Source organism: Mustelus asterias, chromosome 3, assembly GCF_964213995.1.
Source record: "Mustelus asterias chromosome 3, sMusAst1.hap1.1, whole genome shotgun sequence".
Classification (NCBI taxonomy): Eukaryota; Metazoa; Chordata; class Chondrichthyes; order Carcharhiniformes; family Triakidae; genus Mustelus; species Mustelus asterias.
This window is the reverse complement of record NC_135803.1, coordinates 21,089,621-21,113,295: the sequence shown is the minus strand read 5'-3', so window position 1 is coordinate 21,113,295 and position 23,675 is coordinate 21,089,621. Positions and strand designations below refer to the sequence as shown.

The 23,675-nt window shown below is 44.2% G+C and overlaps 1 protein-coding gene across 6 annotated transcripts in view; it reads right to left on the bottom strand.

Annotated features, from left to right (window-relative positions):
* Positions 1-23,675, bottom strand: part of LOC144487666 (transcription factor Dp-2-like) — a 187,983-nt gene that overhangs the window by 119,191 nt on the left and 45,117 nt on the right. For 5 of the 6 annotated variants that reach the window (XM_078205751.1, XM_078205766.1, XM_078205792.1 and 2 more), the window contains exon 3: positions 18,687-18,753. In XM_078205751.1, the coding sequence (XP_078061877.1) occupies positions 18,687-18,753 (67 nt within the window). Of the gene's footprint in view, positions 1-18,686; positions 18,754-18,951; positions 19,048-23,675 lie in introns of all 6 variants that reach the window. The other variant, XM_078205772.1, reaches the window with a different exon arrangement.

Here is a 23,675-nt window from a genome sequence, read left to right as displayed (position 1 = left end):
GCGCCTGTTCGGGTACACTGAGGGAGATTTTAGCATGGCCAATGCACCTAACCAGCACGTCTTTCAGACCGGGGGTGGGGGGAACTGGAGCACCTGGAGGAAACCCACACAGACACGGGGAGAATGTGCGGACTCCACACAGACAGAGACCTAAGTCGGGAATCGAACCCATGTCTCTGGAGCTGTGAGGCAGCAGTGCTAACCACTGTGCCACCGTGCTGGCCCGAGGAGGAATAATATACTATGGTCACAGATACATGGGATATCATTTGTGACTTTGCTTAGGGCCATTTAAGTACTGTCTGTGGTGGTCGAAAATCCTTTTGGAGATATGTATGAAAATGAGCTACTGAATGACAGAAAAGTGTGACGCAAAATGCAAGGTGATGGGCAGAAATTAGTTACAGCAGTGTGCACTCTATTCCATGGTTCTTGCCATTGAAATCGGAGCGTGTGTTTGTTGAATAGAAATAATCTTGGAAAATAATCAGAACAGGACCTACTCTATGTATAAAATGTCTGTTTTTAATTTGCCATGAATGGTTATGATTTAGCATTCATGGCGAGCTAAGACATTTTATTTTCAACTCATATTTGACTGACACACACATACATATGGTAAGGGAAGATAAAGGTTTTTCATTCATTTAATTTTAATATTGTCAATAGGCCGATACATTGAATAAAGTTGAAATAATTAAAATAGAGTAGCTGGGAAAGCTTTTGCATGTTGAAGAACCACAAGTTCAGGCGAGCTGAGCAGTGGAGAAGTTGTACAGTCTGATTTTTCAAAAATTAAATGGAAAGGCAGGGCTGCCATCTGTGGATTTCAGTCCATCAATCCATGGGGTGGCACGGTGGCACAGCGGTTGGCATTGCTGCCTCACAGCACCAGGGACCCGGGTTCAATTCCCAGCTTGCATCTCTGTCTGTATGGAGTTTGCACGTTCTCCCTGTGTCTGCGTGGTTTTCCTCCGGGTGCTCCGGTTTCCTCCCACACTCCAAAGATGTGCGGGTTAGGTGCACTGGCCGTGCTAAATTGCCCCATAGTGTCGGGGGGACTGGAACTGGTAAATGCGTGGGGTTGAGGGGATGGGGCCTGGGTGGGATTGTTGTCGGTGCAGGCTTGATGGGCCGAATGGCCTCCTACTGCACTGTAGGGATTCTATGATACACCTTTTGTGGCCCCTAATCAGGGGTTTAAAGAGAAACCTCCAGAACCCTAAGTAAAAGGCAATAAAAGGTCAGACTGGAACTGATATATCTCAACCCTGGAGAAGGATCACTTGGATCCGAAACGTTAACTCTATTTCTCTCGCTCCATAGACACTGCCAGACCAGCTGAGTTTTTCTGTTTTTATTTCAGATTTGCAGCATCTGCTGTATTTTGCTTTCATCTCACCCTTATTGAAGTGATCTTCTCTCAAAAAAGCTTTCCTCGAAATGGGAGCCTGTAAAGTAAATTGAGCGCTATTCCCCTTGCAACAATAAAACACTCAAAAATAAAACTGCCAGTGAATGTAGTGGGGATCTGTGCAGCGCGGCAAGAGGGTAATTACAGGTACAGTGGGAGTCGCTTACAAAGCAAGGTGAGAGTCGTTCCGGGGAAAGGACCAGAGTAAGATAAATAATGGATCTAAAGGGGACAAGGGCATTAGAAGAAGGTGGTGAGCGTGTGGCTGAACAGGTTGGTAACTGCGAGCATGTCAAGGTGAACGGAGAACCAAGGGCTTGAGAGCTGATTCTAAAAGTGTGATTGTAAATGAATTAGGAGATGGTTCTGTTTGTAAGGCCACTGTTTGTGGAGTAAGTGGCCACATCTTCCCTGGCCCGTTCTCAGGCGGTTGAGGATTGTCCAGATTTTCCCTGGAAGGCTGAAAGCCGGGGGACTTCACCAGCTGGCGATGTTTGCAGGGAACCAGGGGGTATGTCATCGAGAGGTCGGACTGTCATCAGTTTGCGGGATGTGGAGCATGTTCCAATAAGGACGGTGAGGCTTTTCACAGCAACCTTCACGCGGTCCTCCTGTTAACGTAAGTTTTCTGACCTGAAAACCAGTGGACTAATGCTGTCAAGACGACGACTGAACTCCGGCCACTGGACTCTTGACCCAAGCACTAAAACTCCATAGGCAGATGGACAACAAGTGGACTAAGCAGACTGACAAAGAGCCATCATGTGTACGTAGCCAAATTGCAGCATGTGGTATGAAACATGCAGTGCCAACGCACCATTAATTGAAATGGCGGGGGGGGGGGGTGGCTGGATTCTCTGATCGTTCACACCGGCAGCATTCTTCGGTCCCACTGGTAGTACATCCCCTCCCGTGAGTTTCGCGGGATGTGGGGTGATGTCAATGAGAAATCCCATTGACAGCGGCAGAATCAGAGAATCCCGCTGCCAGCGAACAGCACATCCCCTCCCGCCACCGAGAACCGCGCGGCTGGGTAGCCGGAGAACTCCCCCCGTTAACTCTGTTTCTCTCTCCAGAGATGCTGCCAGACCTGCTGAGATTATCCAGCTTTTTTTTAATTTTGATATTATCTGTAACTAACTTGGAAAGCACAAACTGAAATATTCAGTACCATGCTTCATTGGGGCTACTCTGTGCTTCCTATTATGCTAATGTGTGCAGATGGTAATTAAGGTCATAACTGATTATGGCTTGAGTTTTCCGGATAACAGGCAAGAACACCTTCATCTTTTTCATGGGAAATTTGTGGAGAACCCAATAAGTGCCATGAGATAATACAGGCTTTTCTGGTTATGTCATCTCCTTGGACAACCAATGATATTCCAATTTTCCTGTTGTGTCCAGTCCATCTTTCGCATTTTCAATTTATCTTTTATTTCAAGATTCAGTAATGATACTTTAAAACTTTTCCATTCTGATACTTTGTATACATATGATTAACGCTGTTTTAAGTTTATGTATTAGTGCCACAAGTAGGCTTACATTAACATTGCAATGAAGTTACTGTAAAAATCGCTTAGTCGCCATACTCCATCATCGCCTGTTCGGGTACACTGAGGGAGAATTTAGCATGGCCAATGCATCTAACCAACGCACTTTTCGGACTGTGGGAGGAAACCGGAGCACCCGGAGGAAACCCACGCAGACACAGGGAGAACGTGCAAGCTCCACACAGACAGTGACCCAAACCGGGAATCGAACCCAGGTTCCTGGCGCTGTGAGGCAGCAGTGCTCACCACTGTGCCGACATACTGCCCTTTCATTTTGAGATATGGACAAGTGTTTGTACTCATATTTAACACCATATTGTTTGGTGCAAATATTTGAGTAGATTAAACAGCAGACTTGGTTTTAAAATTTGGAACATTAATTTATGAATGTTCTATAGTTTTACTTGTTCATTATATTCTTCACAAGTACTGTCAGCATTTGAGAGCCATCCACTTATATAACATCTCAGTCTTAACAAGTGGAAACACTGTACTAACTATACAGACTAGAGTATTATGGGTCTACATTGAATCAGCTGAGGCAGAGGTCAGCGCACTACAACTGGTCTCTCTATTCTCATGCAACTTTTCCATTGTAAACTGGTAAATGTTTTACTTGCAATTTTCCACGCTGGAGATGCTACTTCAGGGCTTGCTGACTTACACTCAAGCAGACTTAACACTATTTATACCTAAATCACAAACAAATCTTTACCTAGTTCAGTGCTTCTGAAACTGTAGGTCATGACCCCATTTTGGGGGGTCACAGAAACAGCCGCTGGAGTCATGAACTCCCCCTCCACAGAGACTGCGTCCAGCACTGGCCTCGGCAGCAACCAACCCTGGCTTTGCCTTGCTTGCCTCAGTCTCTCTCCAAAGTGGAGTGCAGGGGAAACAATGGACCCAGCCGGTGGACAGGGTCGCAAAAACCGAGTGAGAACCCACCAGTCCTGCATTTGCACTGAGTGGGGAAGCAGCTGCAGGTCTTCTCCCAGTTACAGGCCCCAGCTAACCGTGCCATCTTCATAGGGGGCAACATGCAACAGGGTGAATGTGCTTTAAAACATTCAACAGGGTAGCCTCAGCTGCTTCACTGGGCAGGGAATTCCACAGCTTCACAACCTTTTGGGAAAGAAGTTCCTCCTCAACTCAGTCCTAAATCTGCTACCCATTATTTTGAGGTTATTCCCCCTAGTTCTAGTTTCATCCACCAGTGGAAACAACCTGTCTTATCTATTCCCTTCATAATTTTATGTGTTTCTATAAGATCCCCCCTCATTCTTCTAAATTCCAATGAGTATATGTCCTCTTCACAATTTACTTTCCCACCTATTCTTGAGTCATCAGCAAATTTCACAACCATACCCTTGGTCCAAGTCATTAATATAAATTGTAAAAAGTTGAGGCCCCAGCACTGATCCCTGTGGCACACCACTTGTCACATCCTGGAAACCAGAAAGAGACCCATTTATGCCAACTCTCTGTTTCCTGTTGACTAGCCAATCTTCTATCTATCCCAATAGATTACTTTCTACCTAAATGAGCTTTTATTTACTGCAATAACTTTGATGAGGCGCCTTATCAAATACTTCCTGGAAATCGACAGATAAATGTGGACATCATGCTTCACACCTAGAAGTTGTGACTTTAGGTAATTGATAATAGTCAACCCATCAAGCAAAGCACATAATAATGATGAACAAGTTACAGGCATCCGTGTGAAAGTAATTGCTGATCTCTTCGTGGCACTATGCTCAAAACAATCCCTTCTTCTACGAATAGTTTAAAGTTTATTTACAAGTAGACTTATATTAACACTGCAATGAAGTTACTGTGAAAATCTCCTAGTCACCACACTCCAGCGCCTGTTTGGGTAAACCGAGGGAGAATTTAGCATGGCCAACGTACCTAACCAGCACGTCTTTGAACTGTGGGAGGAAATCAGGGCACCCCGAGGAAACCCACGCAGACACGGGAAGAACGTGCAGACTCCGCACAGACAGTGACCCATACTGGGAATCGAAACCGGGTCCCTGGCGCTGTGAGGCAGCAGTGCTAACCACTGTGCCACCGTGCCGCCCCCGGAGAATAGTTCTCCTACCCATTGTAAAGCTGAGGATTTTTATACCACGCTTCATACTAATTCTCTCTTATTCTTTGTGTATTTGTCACGAACATTTTCCATTGTAATCTGTCTCACGGCAGGACATTGCTGGCAAATAAATAATGGTTCACAGGCTTGCTTGTTTTTACAATAACCCTCATTTCACTTCAAATGAAATTAATTATGTTTGAAGCCAAGGCATTTCAAGATGACAAGGTGCTACATAAATACAAATATATATAACTTCTTCTGAAGTGATTGTGCTCAATTTCCATGTGCTATCTCAGCAATAATGATGAAATTAAATTAATTAATTCAATTTGTGGATATCAGTGTTTGTTCATTGCTTACTAATACAGAAACTGGAAAAGCACTGTCTCTAGCTCACACCCCTCTCCGATACACTAATTCTGCCCCATAGCAGTCTTCCTGATATAGAAACTACATAAAACATCCTGTCTGGACCACACCCCACCACAGCACAAGTAGCATCTCAACAGTAATATCAGCATCTCTAACGAAACATCAATCAAAGATTCTGGTAGATATGCTTTACTCGTTGTTGGCAATCGAGAAATACCTGAACTCAGAAAACAAAAAAACAAACTCTCTGGTGCCTCACAGAAGTGGAAGGAAAGGGTGTGCACAGTCTTTTGCAGAACTGTAGCCGAGCCTCACTGTAAGGGTTTCCATCGTAAGCCAATGAGATTTTTTTTATTGTGCCACATTTCATTTATGCTTTGGAACAAGCAAGTAGTTCATTACTTACAGTGAGCACAACAAAGAGACACCAGTTTTTCAAGATTTTAGAAGCCTATCAGTTGTACAAGCCAAATGTAAAACCCGATTTCATTAACTTATTTGAGGGGCACTTTTAGTAGCTTGTCTGTTCACAGCACCTCCAGATTGTGGAGTTTTCCTTTTTGGAAGGAAGGGTGGTATAAAAAGAAAGAGAAGACGTACATAAAGGCTAACGGCAATAGAAAGTACTCAGTATCCCGACCATTGTGTCAAGGTATGTTCACAGTTTAAGAGAAAGTGTTATCCTGCATGGGATTATTATTCTTGCCAATTGAGATGATCACTCAACATCAACAAAACCAATCTGGATAATTTAGGCCTCCCACCAATGCTTGCCTACACAAGATCAGGAATTCTGAGTATAACCTCAAGCACTCTCCCACCACTCCATAGTACAACGTTAAAGTTTAAAAGTTTATTTTTTAGTGTCAGAAGCAGGTTTACATTAACACTGCAATGGAGTTACTGTGAAAATCCCCTAGTCGCCACGCTCCGTCACCTGTTCGGGTACACTGAAGGAGGATTTAGCACGGCCAACGCACCTAACCAGCATGTCTTTCGGACTGTGGGAGGAAACCGATGCACCCAGAGGAAACCCACGCAGACACAGGGAGAACGTGCAAATTCTGCACAGTGACCCAAGCCGGGAATCGAATCTGGGGCCCTGGCGCTGTGAAGCAGCAGTGCTAACCACTGCGTCACTGTACCACCCCAAGTTAAAGCACAAAATGGACTGCATTAACCAAAAGTAGTCCATTCGCACAATATACCAGAACCTTTGTGTTAACTTTCAACAGCTTTTCTTGGAGGAGTAAGCATTAGTTGAAGGATCCCTCCGTGAAAGACAATAAAAAGTGAATGAGTGCAGGAAAACCTGGCAAGACCGGTGTTGTTAAACAGCATTGTCCATGTCTTTGGAGGGTTCTTTTAACCCTGTGGTATCATCAGGGGAAATGGGGGGGGAAGAGAGAGAGAGTGATGGAAGAAATTGCACACACTTACATGTGCATACCCTCAGGTCATCCTAAGCCACTTCACAGTCAATGGATTACTTTTAGAGTACAACAACTCTAGTTTTGTGAACAAACAGATTTGAGATAAATGACTAATTAATATGTTTTGGTTGAGGGAAAAAAAGTTGACCAGGGCATCAGAACACCTTGATCCTCTTTTTTTTTGCGGGGAGGAGGTGGGAATCAAATATAAATGGGCAGAAAATTCGCACAAAAGAAACAACTTCTGATTATTCTTTTCACTCTTCAATGCATGCCAAATTACAGAAAGCATCACTAAGGAATGTCCATGAAGATATTATAACCTTATCTTCTATACATTTCTATTCCAGATAAGAAACTGCTTTTGCACAGTCTGAGGATTCAGGGTAGACCATTTAGGACGGAGATGAGGAGTCATTTCTTCACCCAAAGAGTGGTGAGCCTGTGGAATTCATTACCACAGGAAGTAGTTGATGCCAAAACATTGAATGTATTCAAGAGGTGACTGGATATAGCACTTGGGGCGAACGGGATCAAAGGTTATGAAGAGAAAGCAGGGTTAGGCTATTGAGTTGGACGATCAGCCATGATCGTGATGAATGGCGGAGCAGGCTCGAAGGGCCAAATGGCCTCCTCATGTTCCTATCTTCTGTTTCAATGCTTGTCAGGGGTATCCAAAAATGTTCTGCTGTTAATTGCACAAGAACAAACCAAATTCAGAACTGACTGCTTTGAAAAGCGTCTAGCAAATATAAACTGGGTTAGGTAGGATATGGAAAAATGGATCATTCATACAAGGCAACAATGCAGTTTCTATATTTCTGGTTTTAAGCCACCTTCATTCAACTTTGCACCAGTCAGGATCGGGCATGTGCTATTCCTTCAAAGCTGTATTTGCAATTTAGCGTACCAACATACAAGTGGGGCAGATTTGACATGGAAAAACAAAAAACATTTATGAAGTGTTTGTCCACAGATCTCTGAAGGCAGAAGGGCATGTTAGTAGGGTGGTGAAAAAGGCATATGGGACACTTGCCTTTATCAATCGAGGCATAGATTACAAAAACAAGGAAGTCATGTTGGAGTTGTATAGAACTTTGGTGAGGCCACAGCTAGAGTACTTGTGCTGTTTTGGTCGCCACATTACAAGAAGGTTGTGATTGCACTGGAGGGGGTGTAGAGGAGATTTACCAGGATGCTGCCTGGGATGGAACGTTTAAGTTATGAAGAGAGGTTGGAGAGGTTTGGGTTGTTTTTGTTGGAGCAGAGAAGGCTGAGGGGGCGACCTGATTGAGGTGTACAAGATTATGAGGGACATGCAGAGTGGATAGAGAGCAGTTGTTCCCCTTAGCTGAAGGGTCAGTCATAAGGGGACATAGGTTCAAGGTGAGGGGCAGGAGGTTCGGGGGATGTGAGGAAAAAGTTTTTTATCCAGAGGGTGGTGACAGTCTGGAATGCATTGCCTGGGAAGGTGGTAGAGGCGGGTTGCCTCACATCCTTTAAAAAGTACCTGGATGAGCACCTGGCACATCGTAACATTCAAGGCTATGGGCCTAGTGCTGGTAAATGGGATTAGGTCGGAAGTCAGGTGTGTCTCATGTGTTGGTGCAGACTCGCTGGGTCAAAGGGCTTCTTCTGCACTGTATGTTTCTATGATTCTAAAGTATCTTATCGTGTTTCTCAGAAGCAGAAAAGCGTGCCACTAATCATAGATAACTTGGAACTTCAATCGGCAAGAGCAGCAGCCATTTTGCTGCAGATTAAAATCCTAGGAATGTGATAAATGACCAGTTCATTGTGTTTTTGGGTGGAAATGGTCATGAAATAATTCTTGGGCAGGATATGGTGAGAACTTTCTATTCTTCTTCGAACACTACTGTAGGATTTATCTATATGAACAAATGTAGCACGGTGATGGTATAATTAGCATAATTTCCCAACAAAAGAATGGCACTTCCAACAAAGTTAAATTCACTTCACATGGATTAGATTATTTATCTAAATCCTGACATGAAGTTTGAGTTCGTAAAGTCTGACCTGCCAAAAATTACTACCAACTGGTGATTCCAGCTAACACTACATACATACTTCACCCATTATGGACACTCTAATAAAAGCAATTCTATAATAGTGTACATGGGTATGAGTGGTACACAAACTCTCTGAATTTGTACATGAGCACTCAGTATATGCCTTAACCCATTACAGATACTCTAATAAAAGCAATTCTATAATAGTGTACATGGGCATGAGCGGCGTTTGTAAATAAGCACTCAGTAAGCCAATAAGTTTTCTGTTTGGATTCTGTTCATACGCACTACAGTTAGCTTTGGTCTTGTTACCTGAAAATAATGGCTGAAAGTAAGGATGCTGATCTACACAACTATGTATTTCTGTTCTGTTGGATGTAAATTTATTCCTGTACCTGGCCATGTCGGGGTAAAAAGAACAAAATGAATCGCAGAATGTAATGCTTCAGAAACTGAATAGGACTGAATTTCCGCCAACCATCTGCTCATTTATTATGAGCACAATACAGGGTGCATTATGGTCTTTGTTGTTCTTCCATCGACCTGGCATGGTCATGCCCCTGAGGTACCACACTCTTTTATCTCTTGGAATTTAAAACTCAACTTACGGCTGAAGTGATTGGATAATAGCAAGATTAAGCAAAATATTTTGCCACTGAAATTTTCAAAATAAGTCCTAATAGCAACTTGCACATAAAATACTTCACTTTTTAAAATTTACAGTCCATTCCATAATTTAAGACTGTTGTCACAAGATAATTATCAATTTAGGCCATTCAGCCCATCATATTTATCATCCAGAAAATCCCCCAGAGGAGCACCCAATTGCTTTGTCAATTATTCCAGCAATTTCCCCTCCATCTTTTAAGTTATTCAATAAAAAAAGTACACAAACATCACTGATGTCACGCCTTCTTAAACGATTCAAAGGCCTCAGCTGAAAACAGCCTAACCTAGAACAGGAATTTATGGTTGAAAATCAAAGGGATTAAACTATGTCCCCGCCCACTCCATGCTGAATACCAATTGAGTGAAATCCCTCATCATATTTTTGGTCAGTTGGGTGCAAGAAAATCCATCGCCATGCTTATGAACCAATTTACTGAGAACTGTTCGATATAGCTACACAGCCTCCTCCCTGGAGGGACATAACCTTTTTAACTTAGTTCAATCACACTCTCACTTTCACCTTAACTGGAAAAACCTGACCTTCCAAAAACCATTGCTCTCTATCACCCTGATTATTTACCCAGTACAGCCCTAATCACTGCTTCATTAAGTCCAAGGTTTAAATTGTTTTTGGCGGAAAAGTGATTTAGCAGCTCTGCCAGGTCTTGCTGGAGCATATAAGGTACGACTAGATCTTGTCCTCTATCTGCAAAAGCTACTCATTCCCGGATCATCCTGGAATGCAATACTAACTCTTGGCTTTTCTCCATTAGAAACTCCCTCTTTAAGCCTTTTCCTTTGATCATCTAACAAGTACAAAAGCTCAAGGACTTCCTTGTCACTAAGAACGAGACCATTTGTTCAACTGTCTCTGTTGCATCCTCCCTTCGCTATGCCCACCTGACCAATTTCCTCCAAGATTCTCCCTTAGCCTTGAATTTCCATTTTCCCATCTTCTGCTCCTTCGACACTACTTTTGCTGAACCGACTATCAAACTTGTCTTTCTTGCCCGCATGTACACAGGTAATGGTGATAGCTCCCACTCACATACTGATCCCATCTGCCATCACCACCACCCCTCATAAAAAAAACCATGCTTGTTCCTGCTATGCTTTTGTAAATTACCCCCACATCTTCAAGGCACGTTGAAATGGATGAGGACAGATAGTTAACTGTAATCAGTCACAAGATGTAATTTGTGACTGTTAAGGGCAGTGACAGGAGTGAAAAGCCACAGGATCATCCCCCGTGGCTTCTCTTCTAGTTCCTGAACGGTTACTTCTTCTGTCCTCCCTGGCTCTCTCCTGTTTCTCATCTACATGTTGGCTGTTGGGGACATGATCTGGAAAAGCATCAGGTTCCACGCTTAAACTGACCACACCTATCTCTACCTCACAAACTCCTCTTTCAACACCTCCACATTCTTTGATTTGTCATGCTGCTTGCCTGATGGTTTGGGAAGATAGTCAGGTTTGAAGGTAATTGGGAGGGTGGAGTCAGTACTATAGTTACCTAGGAGTTAGAAGTGGTTGTAGTTCTTCTATTTTTTCCTGTGGAGCTATTCCGGTAAGGAAGCATCCCCAGTTTGCGATTTAAACCTGAGTATCTGATGGTTCCAGTGCAGGGTAATTGCCCAAAGCAAGTTTGAACTTCCTGGGCAATTGCCATGCAACGTGCAATCCTTATTGGGGCGGGGGGAGAGAGGGGGCGGTGTTGATGACAATGGAGTGTGGTATGGCTGTGGGGATAGAGGGGGACAATGGAGTGCGGTATGGGAGCAGCGTATCTTTGGGGTACTTCCTAGTAATGATACCTTGGAGATCAGAGCTGCGAGCCAGGAGATGAGTTTCTGGCCCCATATCCACTTCATCACCAAGACTATTAATTTCAACCTCAGTAACATCGTCAATCTTCACTCTGCTTCAGCCCATCACGGTGGTACAGTGGTTAGCACTGCTGCCTCACAGCGTCAGGGACCCAGGTTCGATTCCCGGCTTGTGTCATTGTCTTTGTGGAGTTTGCACATTCTCCCCGTGTCTGCGTGGGTTTCCTCCGGGTGCTCCGGTTTCCCCCCACAGTCCAAAAAACGTGCTGGTTAGGTGGATTGGCCATGCTAAATTCTCCCTCAGTGTACCCGAACAGGCATCGGAGTATGGCGACTAGGGGATTTTCACAGTCACTTCATTGCAGTGTTAATGTAAGCCTACTTGTGACACTAATAAATAAACTTAAACTCCGCTGATGCCCTCATTCATACCTTTGTTATACTGAGACTTGACTATTCCAATGCTTTCCAGTTCAGTCTCCCAACCTCAGCCCTACATAGAACTCATCCAAAACTCTGCTGCCCGCGGTCTAGCGCATACCAAGTGCAGTTCACACACCCCCTTGTACTCATTAATCTACAAACACCTCCATTTTAAAATTCTCACCATTGTGTTCAAATGCCTCCTTGACCTCAGCCTTTCTTAGTTCGTAACTCCCTCCAGTCCTATAACCCTCCAAAATCTCTGCCCTCCTCCAGACGTGCATCTGCAATTTTAACTGCTCCATCTCTGGTGGTCATGCGCTCTGTTACCAAGATAGCGAAATCTGGAATTCCCTCTTAAACCTCTCTGGCTCCTTATCTCTCTCACTATCTTTAAGACGCTGCTTAAAACCTATCGCTGACCAAACTTTTGGTAATTTGTTGCAATGTCCCCCGTGTAGCTAAGAATCAAATTTTTTGTTTGACGACACACCTGTGTGAATTAGGTTGGGTTTGTTTTACTTCAGTAAAGGCACTATATAAATGCAATTTGTTGTTGTTTGTGTTGTTTCATTCCATACAAGTTACACACATCAGGGTAGAGGCCAGGCTTAGGGATGCCCACATGTGTGCATGGTTACTGTTGGCATTTGACCATACAAAACCATGCAGAGAATTTCCTTCTGTTTAATTGGCTCACCTACTCAACAGGACATTGACTTGTAGCTCATTGAGAACCAAATGGAACGAATTCCAACCCTAGGCAACAGGTCTAGCCCTTCAGGTTAATTTGTGAGTCAGGCTTGCTATTCAAACATTTGGCTTAAAGTATTGCATACCTGTGTGGCTCAGGTATCAGATTACTAAACCCACCACAGAAGGTTGACTTAGTTCCAAAATTCCACTGCTAACTTGATTCCCAAAGAGACTCTACTTGCATTCCTTCCCACCCCCAGAAGCAGACACTCACAAGTTGGTTGCTAAGACAAGTGCAGATTGGAGCCCTTGCTTGGTGAACTGCAGGTAGCAAGAATGCTATGCAAATAGTATCACTGACAATAAAATGAATCTTTTATCATCCTCCTGGTTACAGTGTGGACAGACACACACCATACTCCATCAAATGTTGATGCGGTCAGTTAGACTGATAGAACTGAGGACAGGGTGAGTAGGGAGCAGCTGTTCCCCTTGGTTGAGAGGTCAATCAGGCGGGGGCATAGTTTTAGGGTAAGAGGCAGGAGATTCGGAGGGGTTTTGAGAAAAAACCTTTTCACTCAGAGGGCGGTGAAAATCTGGAATGCGCTGCCTGGGAAGATAGTGGAGGCCGGAAATCTTACAATCTTTAAAAAGTATTTGGATGAGCACTTAAAATATCATAACATTCAAGGATGTGGGACAAGTGCAGGAAAATGGGATTAGCGTGACTTTAGTCATAGTATTGTCAGTGCACACTCGATGGGTCGAAGGGCCTTTCCTGCGCTGTATGACTCTCTCTAACTTGAGTTTCATTGCACTTTCTCCAATTACCATTTAGAACTGTCTGCAATGTTCCTTTTAATGTATTGAAGCACCTCAATAATCTGTAGAAAACTTGAATATTATTGCACTGTTTGCAATGGTCATTTTGAAATGTCTTTTAATGTTCTTTCAGATATTTTGTGAATAAAATATATTTTGGCAAAATTAAAAGGTAGAACTTCAGCAACAGATGTTCACCTATCTGCAACGCAATCATGTCAGGCGCTGGATCTTGAATGTACGGGCACATCTTCTTAACTGGATTCCGGCTTAGCATCTTCCCAAAGCTATTGTCCAAGTCATGAGTTTTTTGTCTGTGATGAACATGTGATTTCAGCATAATAGAATCACGTATATGCATACCGACTGCTATGATGTCCTAGATAGCTAAATCTAGCGTCACAAACCAGGCACAACACAGAAGTTACAGCACAGATTGAAGTCATGCAACTCATCACATCTGTGCTAGTATTGGGTCTTCAACTGAGGTTAGCATATATTTCCTTTCATCACAGTTTCTCCCATTTCTCTATGGCTGCCACCTTCTGCCCATTGCATTACCCTGTTTAGATTCTTCTGAAATCTTCAGATATTCCCCAATTGTTATTTCACTTCTCTTGTTCTTTTGCTACTTAGTGGTTGCACTCTCATCTACGAGTCAGAAGGTCATGTGTTCAAGTCCCAGTCTGACCCAAGTCCCGCTCTGACCCAAGTCCCAGAGTGACCCAAGTCCCAGAGTGACCCAAGTCCCAGAGTGACCCAAGTCCCAGTCTGACACAAGTCCCAGTCTGACACAAGTCCCAGTCTGACACAAGTCCCAGTCTGACACAAGTCCCGCTCTGACACAAGTCCCGCTCTGACACAAGTCCCGCTCTGACACAAGTCCCAGTCTGACACAAGTCCCAGTCTGACACAAGTCCCGCTCTGACACAAGTCCCAGTCTGACACAAGTCCCGCTCTGACACAAGTCCCAGTCTGACACAAGTCCCAGTCTGACACAAGTCCCAGTCTGACACAAGTCTCGCTCTGACACAAGTCCCGCTCTGACACAAGTCCCGCTCTGACACAAGTCCCGCTCTGACACAAGTCCCGCTCTGACACAAGTCCCAGTCTGACACAAGTCCCGCTCTGACACAAGTCCCGCTCTGACACAAGTCCCAGTCTGACACAAGTCCCAGTCTGACACAAGTCCCGCTCTGACACAAGTCCCAGTCTGACACAAGTCCCAGTCTGACACAAGTCCCAGTCTGACACAAGTCCCAGTCTGACACAAGTCCCAGTCTGACACAAGTCCCAGTCTGACACAAGTCCCAGTCTGACACGTCAGTACAGCACTATCGGAATGCTGCATTGTCTGAGGGGTAATGCTAAACAGAGGTCCTGTTTTCTCACTCGGGGGACATTAAACATCCCTTGGCACCATTGAAGGAGCAGGGGAGATCTCTTGGTATCCCGGCCGATATTTATTCTTTCTCCAGTGTCAGTAAAGGCAGATTTTCTGGTCATCATCTCCCTGGTGTTTGTGGAAATTTTTGTATGTAATTTGATTGTTGTATTTTCCAATTTCATATCAAAATATGTCATTGGCTGTGAGCATCTTTGGGGCTCCTGATGTCGTGAAAAGCAATGATGATTACATGTGCGTTCTTCCTTCGATCCGCAAATCATTTATAGACATTTCTTTAAGCTATCTTCAACCTTAAGGTGCATCTCTCTGTAACCCCTCTGTCCACCTGGCTGTCATTGTCTCATTGCCTGGCTCTTGTTATAGATGGCATCTCTGTTTAACATGGATGGGTAAACCAATGTTTGATTTGATTTATTATTGTCACATGTATTAGTATACAGTGAAAAGTATTGTTTCTTGTGTGCTATACAGAAAAACATACCGTTCATAGAGAAGGAAAGGAGAGAGTGCAGAATGGAGTGTTACAGGCATAGCTAGGGTGTAGAGAAAGACCAACTTAGTGCAAGGTAGGTCCATTCAAAAGTCTGACAGCAGCAGGGAGGAAGCTGTTCTTGAGTCGGTTGGTACGTAACCTCAGACTTTTGTATCTTTTTCCCGACAGAAGAAGGTGGAAGAGAGAATGTCCGGGGTGTGTGGGGTCCTTGATTATGCTGGCTGCTTTTCCAAGGCAGTGAGAAGTGTAGACAGTGTCAATGGATGGGAGGCTGGTTTGTGTGATGGATTGGGCTACATTCACGACCTTTTGTAGTTCCTTGCGCTCTTGGGAAGAGCAGGAGCCATAGCAAGCTGTGATTAAACCAGAAAGAATGCTTTCTATGGTGCATCTGTAAAAGTTGGTGAGAGTCTTAGCTGACATGCCAAATTTCCTTAGTCTTCTGAGAAAGTAGAGGCGTTTCGCCAGCCACAGTGTTTCTCTCAATTATCCTTCACTTTTGCTTTCTTTAATTGGTGTTGAAAAGCGTACATTGATCAGTAAAGTACATACTTTTACGAGATTTCCTGTAATTATATTACATATTAAACCAAAGTTTATTTATTGATGAGATAGAGTAATTGATAATACCTATCCTTCTGAGGTGTACCAACTTTAAGTTCCATTTCACAATCACACTAAGACACTAAGTGAGCGACGCTGATGGTAAGCACTGAATTTAAGCAATTAATTTATGGCAGTAAAGCAATCCTAGACCTCTGATAAACTTCATTATCCAGTTGAACTTTAATTTTCTCATTCAGGAGGCCACCAGAACTACTCATTTAATTGTATCATAAATCACTGTCAGCCATTGCAAACAAAAAAATCATATGAAACCAAAAATGAATTCCATAGACATTTATTAAGATGCTAACTTATCCACACGATCTATTGAAGAGTAATTTGAGTGTATTGCACCAAAGCTCAAATGGTTGAGTCATAACTGTATTAGCATGCAGAAATTAGAATTCTAACTGCTGTGTTCATAATGGATGACTCAGAAGACCTTCAACTTCCTCCTTCAATTTACTGATGTTTCTCTGTCAAGATGATTATATTCCTTCCCCACTTTTTAGATTCTAGATGTTAGCAATTGACTGAGCAGAAGCATAAAAAGAGCAGGGATAATGTGCAAGTAGTTTAATAGGCAAGATGTGGAGCCCTATAAGGATCCGCATTGCAACCTCAGCTATTCTCAATAGGGAAAACGTGTAGCTCAGCAGGTATCGCCCCTGCCTCTGAGCCAGTGGGTTCAAGTCCCACAGAAGCAGTTCAAACAGATTGATTATCGTTAACCTGGCACGGTGGCACAGTGGTTAGCACTGCTGCCTCACAGTGCCAGGGACCCGGGTTCAATGCCAACCTTGGGTGACTGCCTGTGTGAAGTTTATACATTTCCCCTGTGTCTGCGTGGGTTTCCTCCGGGTGCTCCGGTTTCTTCCAACACTCCAAAGATGTGCGGGTTAGGTTGATTGGCCATGCTAAATTGCCCCTTAGTGTCAGGGGGTCTTGCAGGGTGAATACATGGGGTGACTGGGATAGGGCCTGGGTGGGATTGTGGTCAGTGCAGGCTCGATGGGCCAAATGGCCTCCTTCTGTACTATGATTCTATGACCCCAATCAGAAGGGGTGAGGTCAGATCGACAAAGGGCATGGGGACATTAACATTGAAGGGATCGGGGGGAGGAATGTCAATGTGGACGTTGATGGGGTCAAGGGTAATGGGAGGTGGCTGGACAGCCAACCACAGGAGGGATGGGAATTAGGAGGCAGTGGCTATGGAGAAGGATGGGAGAAACTCAATGGGTGACGGGGAAGATAGGTGATTGCGACCAGCTTAAAATGTGATAAGCACCATGTTCTCCTTCTGTGATCCGTGATGCAGCTGGAAAACCAAGGTTGAAATTAATAAGATAGGAGTGTCTCAAGGCGCATGGGAGGATTTTATGGGGACACAGTCTCAGGATAAGGGGGTCGATTATTTAGGCCTGAGATGAGGGGAAATTACTTCACTGAAAGGGCTGAGAATCTTTGAAATTCTCTTCCCCAGAGAGTTGTGGATGCTCCATCATTGAATAGACTTGAGGCTGGAAGGGACAGAGTTTTCGTCTCTCAGAGAATGGAGGGATATGGGGAATGGGCAGGGAAGTGAAGTTGAAGCCCAAGATCAGCCATGATGGTATTGAATGGCAGAGCAGATTCAATAGGCCAGATCGAGTACTCCGGCTCCTATTTCTTGTGCTCCTGATCCTTAGAAAAATCACTGCAAGTGTTCAGTGATTGAATCCTCGGGGCCTTTCTCCGCTCTCCCTCACAGTAACTGTCCTTTATGGAAATGGGCCAAGTGGAAGAAATAAATTCTTCTGATCTTTGTGTGGGCAGTCAACTTACTGTCAACTCATTGTTACCATGGACGTAATCTATGAAAAGGGCCAGATTAGCACTGCTATCGGGGACTGCTGGAATATGGTGAATTTAGGGTAGAATGGAGTGGGTGCAGCCAAAGCCACATTTACACTTATTTCCTGCAAGCTGCTTGCTAGGATAATTTGGCACTCAAACTAAATTTAACCATTCAGTTGTCAGTATGAGCACAGCCATAGCACAGCGGAGAGTCCATGCACGAAACAACTGTGGCACGGTTTAAAGTGCATTAGTGTACTGGGTCTCCAACCTGCTGCCAACCCCTGCCTGACACATGCTACACAACCATAGGAGGGGGCTCAGTGGCCCATCACATCTGTGCCAACTCTTCGCTGGAGCAAAGTAGCACTAATCCTACTGTCCCCTCCTCCTCTCCGTCTCTGGGAAAAAGATCAGTGTGAAGGAGGGTAATTGTCAGTATTATAAATTGGCAGTCGACCACCTGCACAAATGTCCACAGAATGGGCCAGCACACATTTTCCGTCCCCTGTGTTTACCGTGAGATGAACACAGATTTTAAAGAAACTATGACAAAATGAGAGCATCCGCAATACACGCACCATCTGTAATTCACTGTACACTTCACACATACCCTGTAAAAGAAAATAAAGTGCAAGTGCTTAAGGGAGACTTTACTAATATATTTGGAACACTTTGACAAAGTGGAGGGCTGCACAGACTGGATGGACTGATCCAGAGTTCAGACATCAACAGAGTCCTGAGTGAAGTACAAAAACTTTAACCTAATAGAATCCAGTTCTTGACTTACTTCCAAATATAAACTCATCTCCACTGAAGGCTATATTCCCTAAAACTCTGAAGCCAGAGTTAGTTCCAGGTGAATGACACCCACACTGCAGCTGGTTACTTATAAATATGACAGATGTGCACTTCAGATTAGAATTCCAGTTGGTAAGTGAGATGATTTGCCGAGTATTTCAATATTAATTTGCATAAATTGTGCTTGTCCGTATTCAACTTCTACTCACCTTTCACTGGAAAAAGGTTCTGGTCTGTGTATCCTTTCAAATCTCCATTTGTGTTAATTATTGCAACCTAAAGGGAGTGGTGGAGGACGGAATAACACACCATTAGGAACGGCAAGGCTATTAAAGAATTCTTGATAATCTACCAACAAGTAATTTTCAGCAACCTGAAACACTGAACAATTTGTACACGAGTCAAATACATTAAAGGCTTTAGCTCACATTTTTCCACATTATACTTCCTCTTCCAAAATATTTGGCCACTTACTTAACCTATTTATATCCCTCTGCAGATCCTGTGTCTTCTCCTCATAGTGTTTCAACTACCTTTTCTTTCATTAAGACTTGGGCCGCATCTTCATCACTGGTAAAGACAGATGTACAAAGAACAAAGAAAATTACAGCACACGAACAGGCCCTTCGGCCCTCCAAGCCTGCTGCCCGACTTAACTAAAACCCCCTACCCTTCCGGGGACCATATCCCTCTATTCCCATTCTATTCATGATGCCCCTTAAAAGTCACTACCTCTACTAAAAATATCTGCCTCCACTACCTCCCCCGGCAGCAAGTTCCAGGCACCCACCACGCTCTGTGTAAAAAACTTGCCTCATTCGTCTCCTTTAAACCTTGCCCCTCACACCTTAAACCTGTGCCCCCTAGTAATTGACTCTTCCACCCTGAGAAAAAGCTTCTGACTATCCACTCTGTCCATGCCCCTCATAATCTTGTAGACTTCTATCAGGTCGCCCCTCAACCTCCGTCATTCCAGTGAGAACAAACCAAATTTCTCCAACCTCTCCTCTCAGCTAATGCCCTCCTACCAGGCAATATCCTGGTAAATCTTTTCTGTACCCTCTCCAAAGCCTCCACATCCTTCAGGTAGTGTGGCGACCAGAATTGAACACTATATTCCAAGTGCGGTCTAACTAAGGTTCCGGAAATTTCTGGCCGTTCATGCCGGTGGGATTCTCCAGTCTCATCAACAGTGCACCCTCACCCGTGGGTATCCCGTTGGCGTGGGGTTACGTCAATGGGAATTCCCATTGACTGCGGGGGATCAGAGAACCCACCGCTAGCAAACAACGCGCCACTTGGCAGGAAACACATGGCTGGGAGGCCAGAGAATCTCGCCCTATAGAAAACCATTGGCTTCCCTTTTATGTTAGCTGCCAGTCTCTTCTTGTGCTCACTCTTTGCTGCTGTTATTTCTTACTTCGCTTCCCTCTGAACTTTCTATATTTAGCCTCGTTCTCAATTGCTTATGCACTCTTCTGCACCCCTTCCGTCATCCAAGATACTCCAGCTTTGTTTGTCCTACCCCAGGTCTCTCTGGGAATGCATCTCCACTGAAATGCATCTTCTCCTCAAAGGCAGCCCGTGTTCCATTACCGTTTTGCCTGCCAATTGATTCCAAATTACCTCCAAATTATAATGTAGACATTATGCCAGACCCATTCTCACTCCACTGAAATGGCCCTTCCCCAATTAATTCCCTTCATTCTGGATTACACCATGTACTTTTCCATAGCCATCCTAAACCTCATGATCATATGGTAAGTGAGTTCCAAGTGTTTCCCTACTGACACTTAATCCACTTGTTCCCCACTATTCCCCAGAATCAGATGCATCTATTTGTCCTCCTTCTTTGTGCTCGGGAGAGGAGAGGGAGGTAGAGGGCAGTGTGGTTTAGTGGGAGAGGGGGAATTTCAGGAGTTTGGCAGCTAAGACGCAGTCATCAATGGTGGAGCGATGAAAATCAGGGATGTGCAATAGGCCAGAATTGGGAAACTGCTGAGATATCAGAGGGCAGCACGGTGGCACAGTGGTTAGCTTCACAGAGCCAGGGACCCAGGTTCGATTCCCGACTTGGGTCACTGTCTGTGTGGAGGCTACACATTCTCCCCGTGTCTGCGTGGGTTTCCTCCGGGTGCTCCAGTCTGAAAGACGTGCTGGTTAGGTGCATTGGCCATGCTAAATTCTCCCTCAGTGTACCCAAACAGGCGCTGGAGTGCGGTGACTAGGGGATTTTCACAGTAACTTCATTGCAGTGTAAATGTAAGTCTACTTGTGACTAATAAATAAACTTTTAACTCGATGGTAGGGCTGGAGGATGTGACAGAAATAGGGAGGGCCAGGACACGGAAGAACTTGAAAACAAGGATGAAAGTTTTAAAAGTGAAGATTTACTGGACCAGAAGCCAATGTAGGTCAGCAAGCACAATTGTGGATGCAAATGGGACTTGGTGCGGGTTTGGATACGGCAGCAGAGCTTTGGAACGGCTCAAGCTGAGAGGGTGCAGCATCAAAACAATGCCCATCCGCACATGGTACAATATAGATGTAGACATTGGCAGGACCGGAAGGTCTAATGGCATGCCACCTCCAACACAGGAAAACACACCTGAGGAGGGTGGTCTTTCCTGTGGGAGTGGGGAAAGAGGAACAGGGGTTAAGAAAGAACAAGGAAATTGCAGTTCACAGCCCAAGAGTTAAAAAAACACAGCATATCAAACCAACAGTGCAGCTATAGAAAATAATTTTTCCAAGTTTATAGCATCAGCCTATAGGCTTTGCATTATTACCCATTATGCCATCATATAATGTATATTTTGTTTGGCAAACCAAAGGTTTGACCCAGCTATAAACTTCCAAGTCCTACAACTTGATCGATGTCATGAGTTAAACATATTCCAATTTTGGAAGATCAGCAAGGCGTATTTTCTTTTGCAAATGTAGATATTTCCATTACAGCAGCCACTGAAAGAAATTAGTCTTGTGCAAATTACCAGAGAGTTATTTAACCCCATTGCATGCATCCACGAATAGGCCTACCTTTGAAACCTCAGAAATTACCACACTCTCTGCAAAAGAATAGATAGTCACTGAGCCCTTACCAGCAGAAACTGAAATTTTCAAAAAAATGCAGAATTATTTTTCATAAAAAATTGAAAGGAAGCAGAATATAGGCTGGCAGACAGGTGTGAGCAACTGAAGATGGCTCTGGACGCAGCTGGATGCAACTTAGTGTAAAAACACATGAGTATAAAGTTTATAGCTCCCCAAACCCATCATATCATGAAGAAAGATGTATGTTTACAGCAACAGCTCCTCCCAGGACTGAGCAGAGGTCAATTCTTTTTCTGGAGGCGAAAGAGTGTTTTAATTCCAAGTGGCAGGCCATAATTAAGTAGCTAATGAACAATAATGGCAGAATTCTACCCCTCCTGCAGCAGGAGATGGTGTTTGGGTTCAGCTGAACAGTTAGAACGCTGTGAGGGGAAAACATTATAAAGGAGCTGATGAATGAGGGAGGAGAAATGCTTCAGCAATAGATCTTAATTTTCAGCAAGGACAAACGTAGCAATGTTTCTTGATAGAAAGATGCCATCGGGCCTTACGCCTTGGTTCCTTATAGTCAACTGAATCACAAGTGCTGGAGCGATTTAAGCTGTGGTTAACCTTAAGCGCAATTTCCACTGAACTGATGCTTACACAAAAAACAAACATCAACCGCTTCACTGGCACAAGCCAGCTAATACAAAATACACTCAGGACAACAAGACTTCTGTTTGCACAATTATTTTAACAGCTAGGGTTAGCTGTTCTTCGAGAAGGCGGCTCACCAGCACCTTCTCAAGGGCAATTGGGGAGGGGCAATAAATGCTAGACTATCCAGCGACGCCCACATCCCAGGAATAAATAAAAAGGAGTTAAGCAGTTATCGTTCCAAAATACGCACCACCGTGTGAATTAGATGATCTTCAAGTCATCTAATGAGGAGTATGTAATAAATTTATGGATAGATTAAAGTGAATCGCTACACACCAATTAAATATAAAGGCAAGGTAGCTCATTATAAAATAACTATTGCATTATCCTTCACTTATTTGCTTTTCCCAATGTCCTCCCTTCTTTTCTTCAAAGGCAGGATACCAGCTGCATTTCCATAAGCGCTAACTGTGCTCCTTGCTCAGGTCATTCTACATGAATGAGCTTAAACATAAAGCATCAATAGGCCACTCCACTGATGAAGAAATCACAGTTGACCCCAATCCCAAAGTCTTACAATATCTAGATACATATGCTGTAATCAGATATAATCAGACACACAGGAACCGTGTTTCATTTATAATCTCATCAGTAGGGTACAAGGCCAATTCTACTTGGGAGGAGGGGCAGGGGTGCATGTGTCTGTATGCGTGTATGTGTGTGTCTGTGTGTGCACGCATGTGTGTGCGTGTGTGCATGCATGTGTATGTATGTGTGCGTGTATGTCTGTGCATGTGCGTGTGCATATGTATGTGTGCGACTGTGTGCGTGCACGTGTGTGCGTACACGCGTGTGCGTGCGCGCACGTGTCTGTATGTGTGCGACTGTGCGTGTGTATGTGTCTGTGTGTGTATACATGTGTGTGACTGTGCGCACGTGAGTATGCGCGCACATGTGTCTGTATGTGTGTGTATGTGTGCAACTGTGTGCGTGCGTGTGTGCACACGTGTGTGTCTGTATGTGCGTGTGTGTGCATGTGTGTGTGACAGTGTGCGCACGTGTGTGTCTGTATGTACGTGTATGTGTGTGTGTGACAGTGTGCGCACGTGTGTGTCTGTATGTGCGTGTGTGTGCATGTGTGTGTGTGACAGTGTGCGCACGTGTGTGTGTGTCTGTGTCTGTGTGTATGTGTGCACATTTGTGTGAATGGAGTACCTGTGTTAGATGACCAGCAAGAAGTCTCACAACACCAGGTTAAAGTCCAACAGGTTCATTTGGTAGCACAAGCCACTAGCTTTCGGAGCGCTGCTCCTTCGTCAGGTAAGTGGGGCTTAGATTACCAGCGACAGGGCACAGTGTAGTTGGGGACAGTGCAGGAAGGGCCTAGCATGGGAAACCCACCCGTTGGTGGAGGGATATCAACTGGACTCATTAATCAGTCGCTACTTAAAGCCAGTTATTCCTGAGCCCAACAGGATTTAATGGCAGCTCAGGGATTTAAC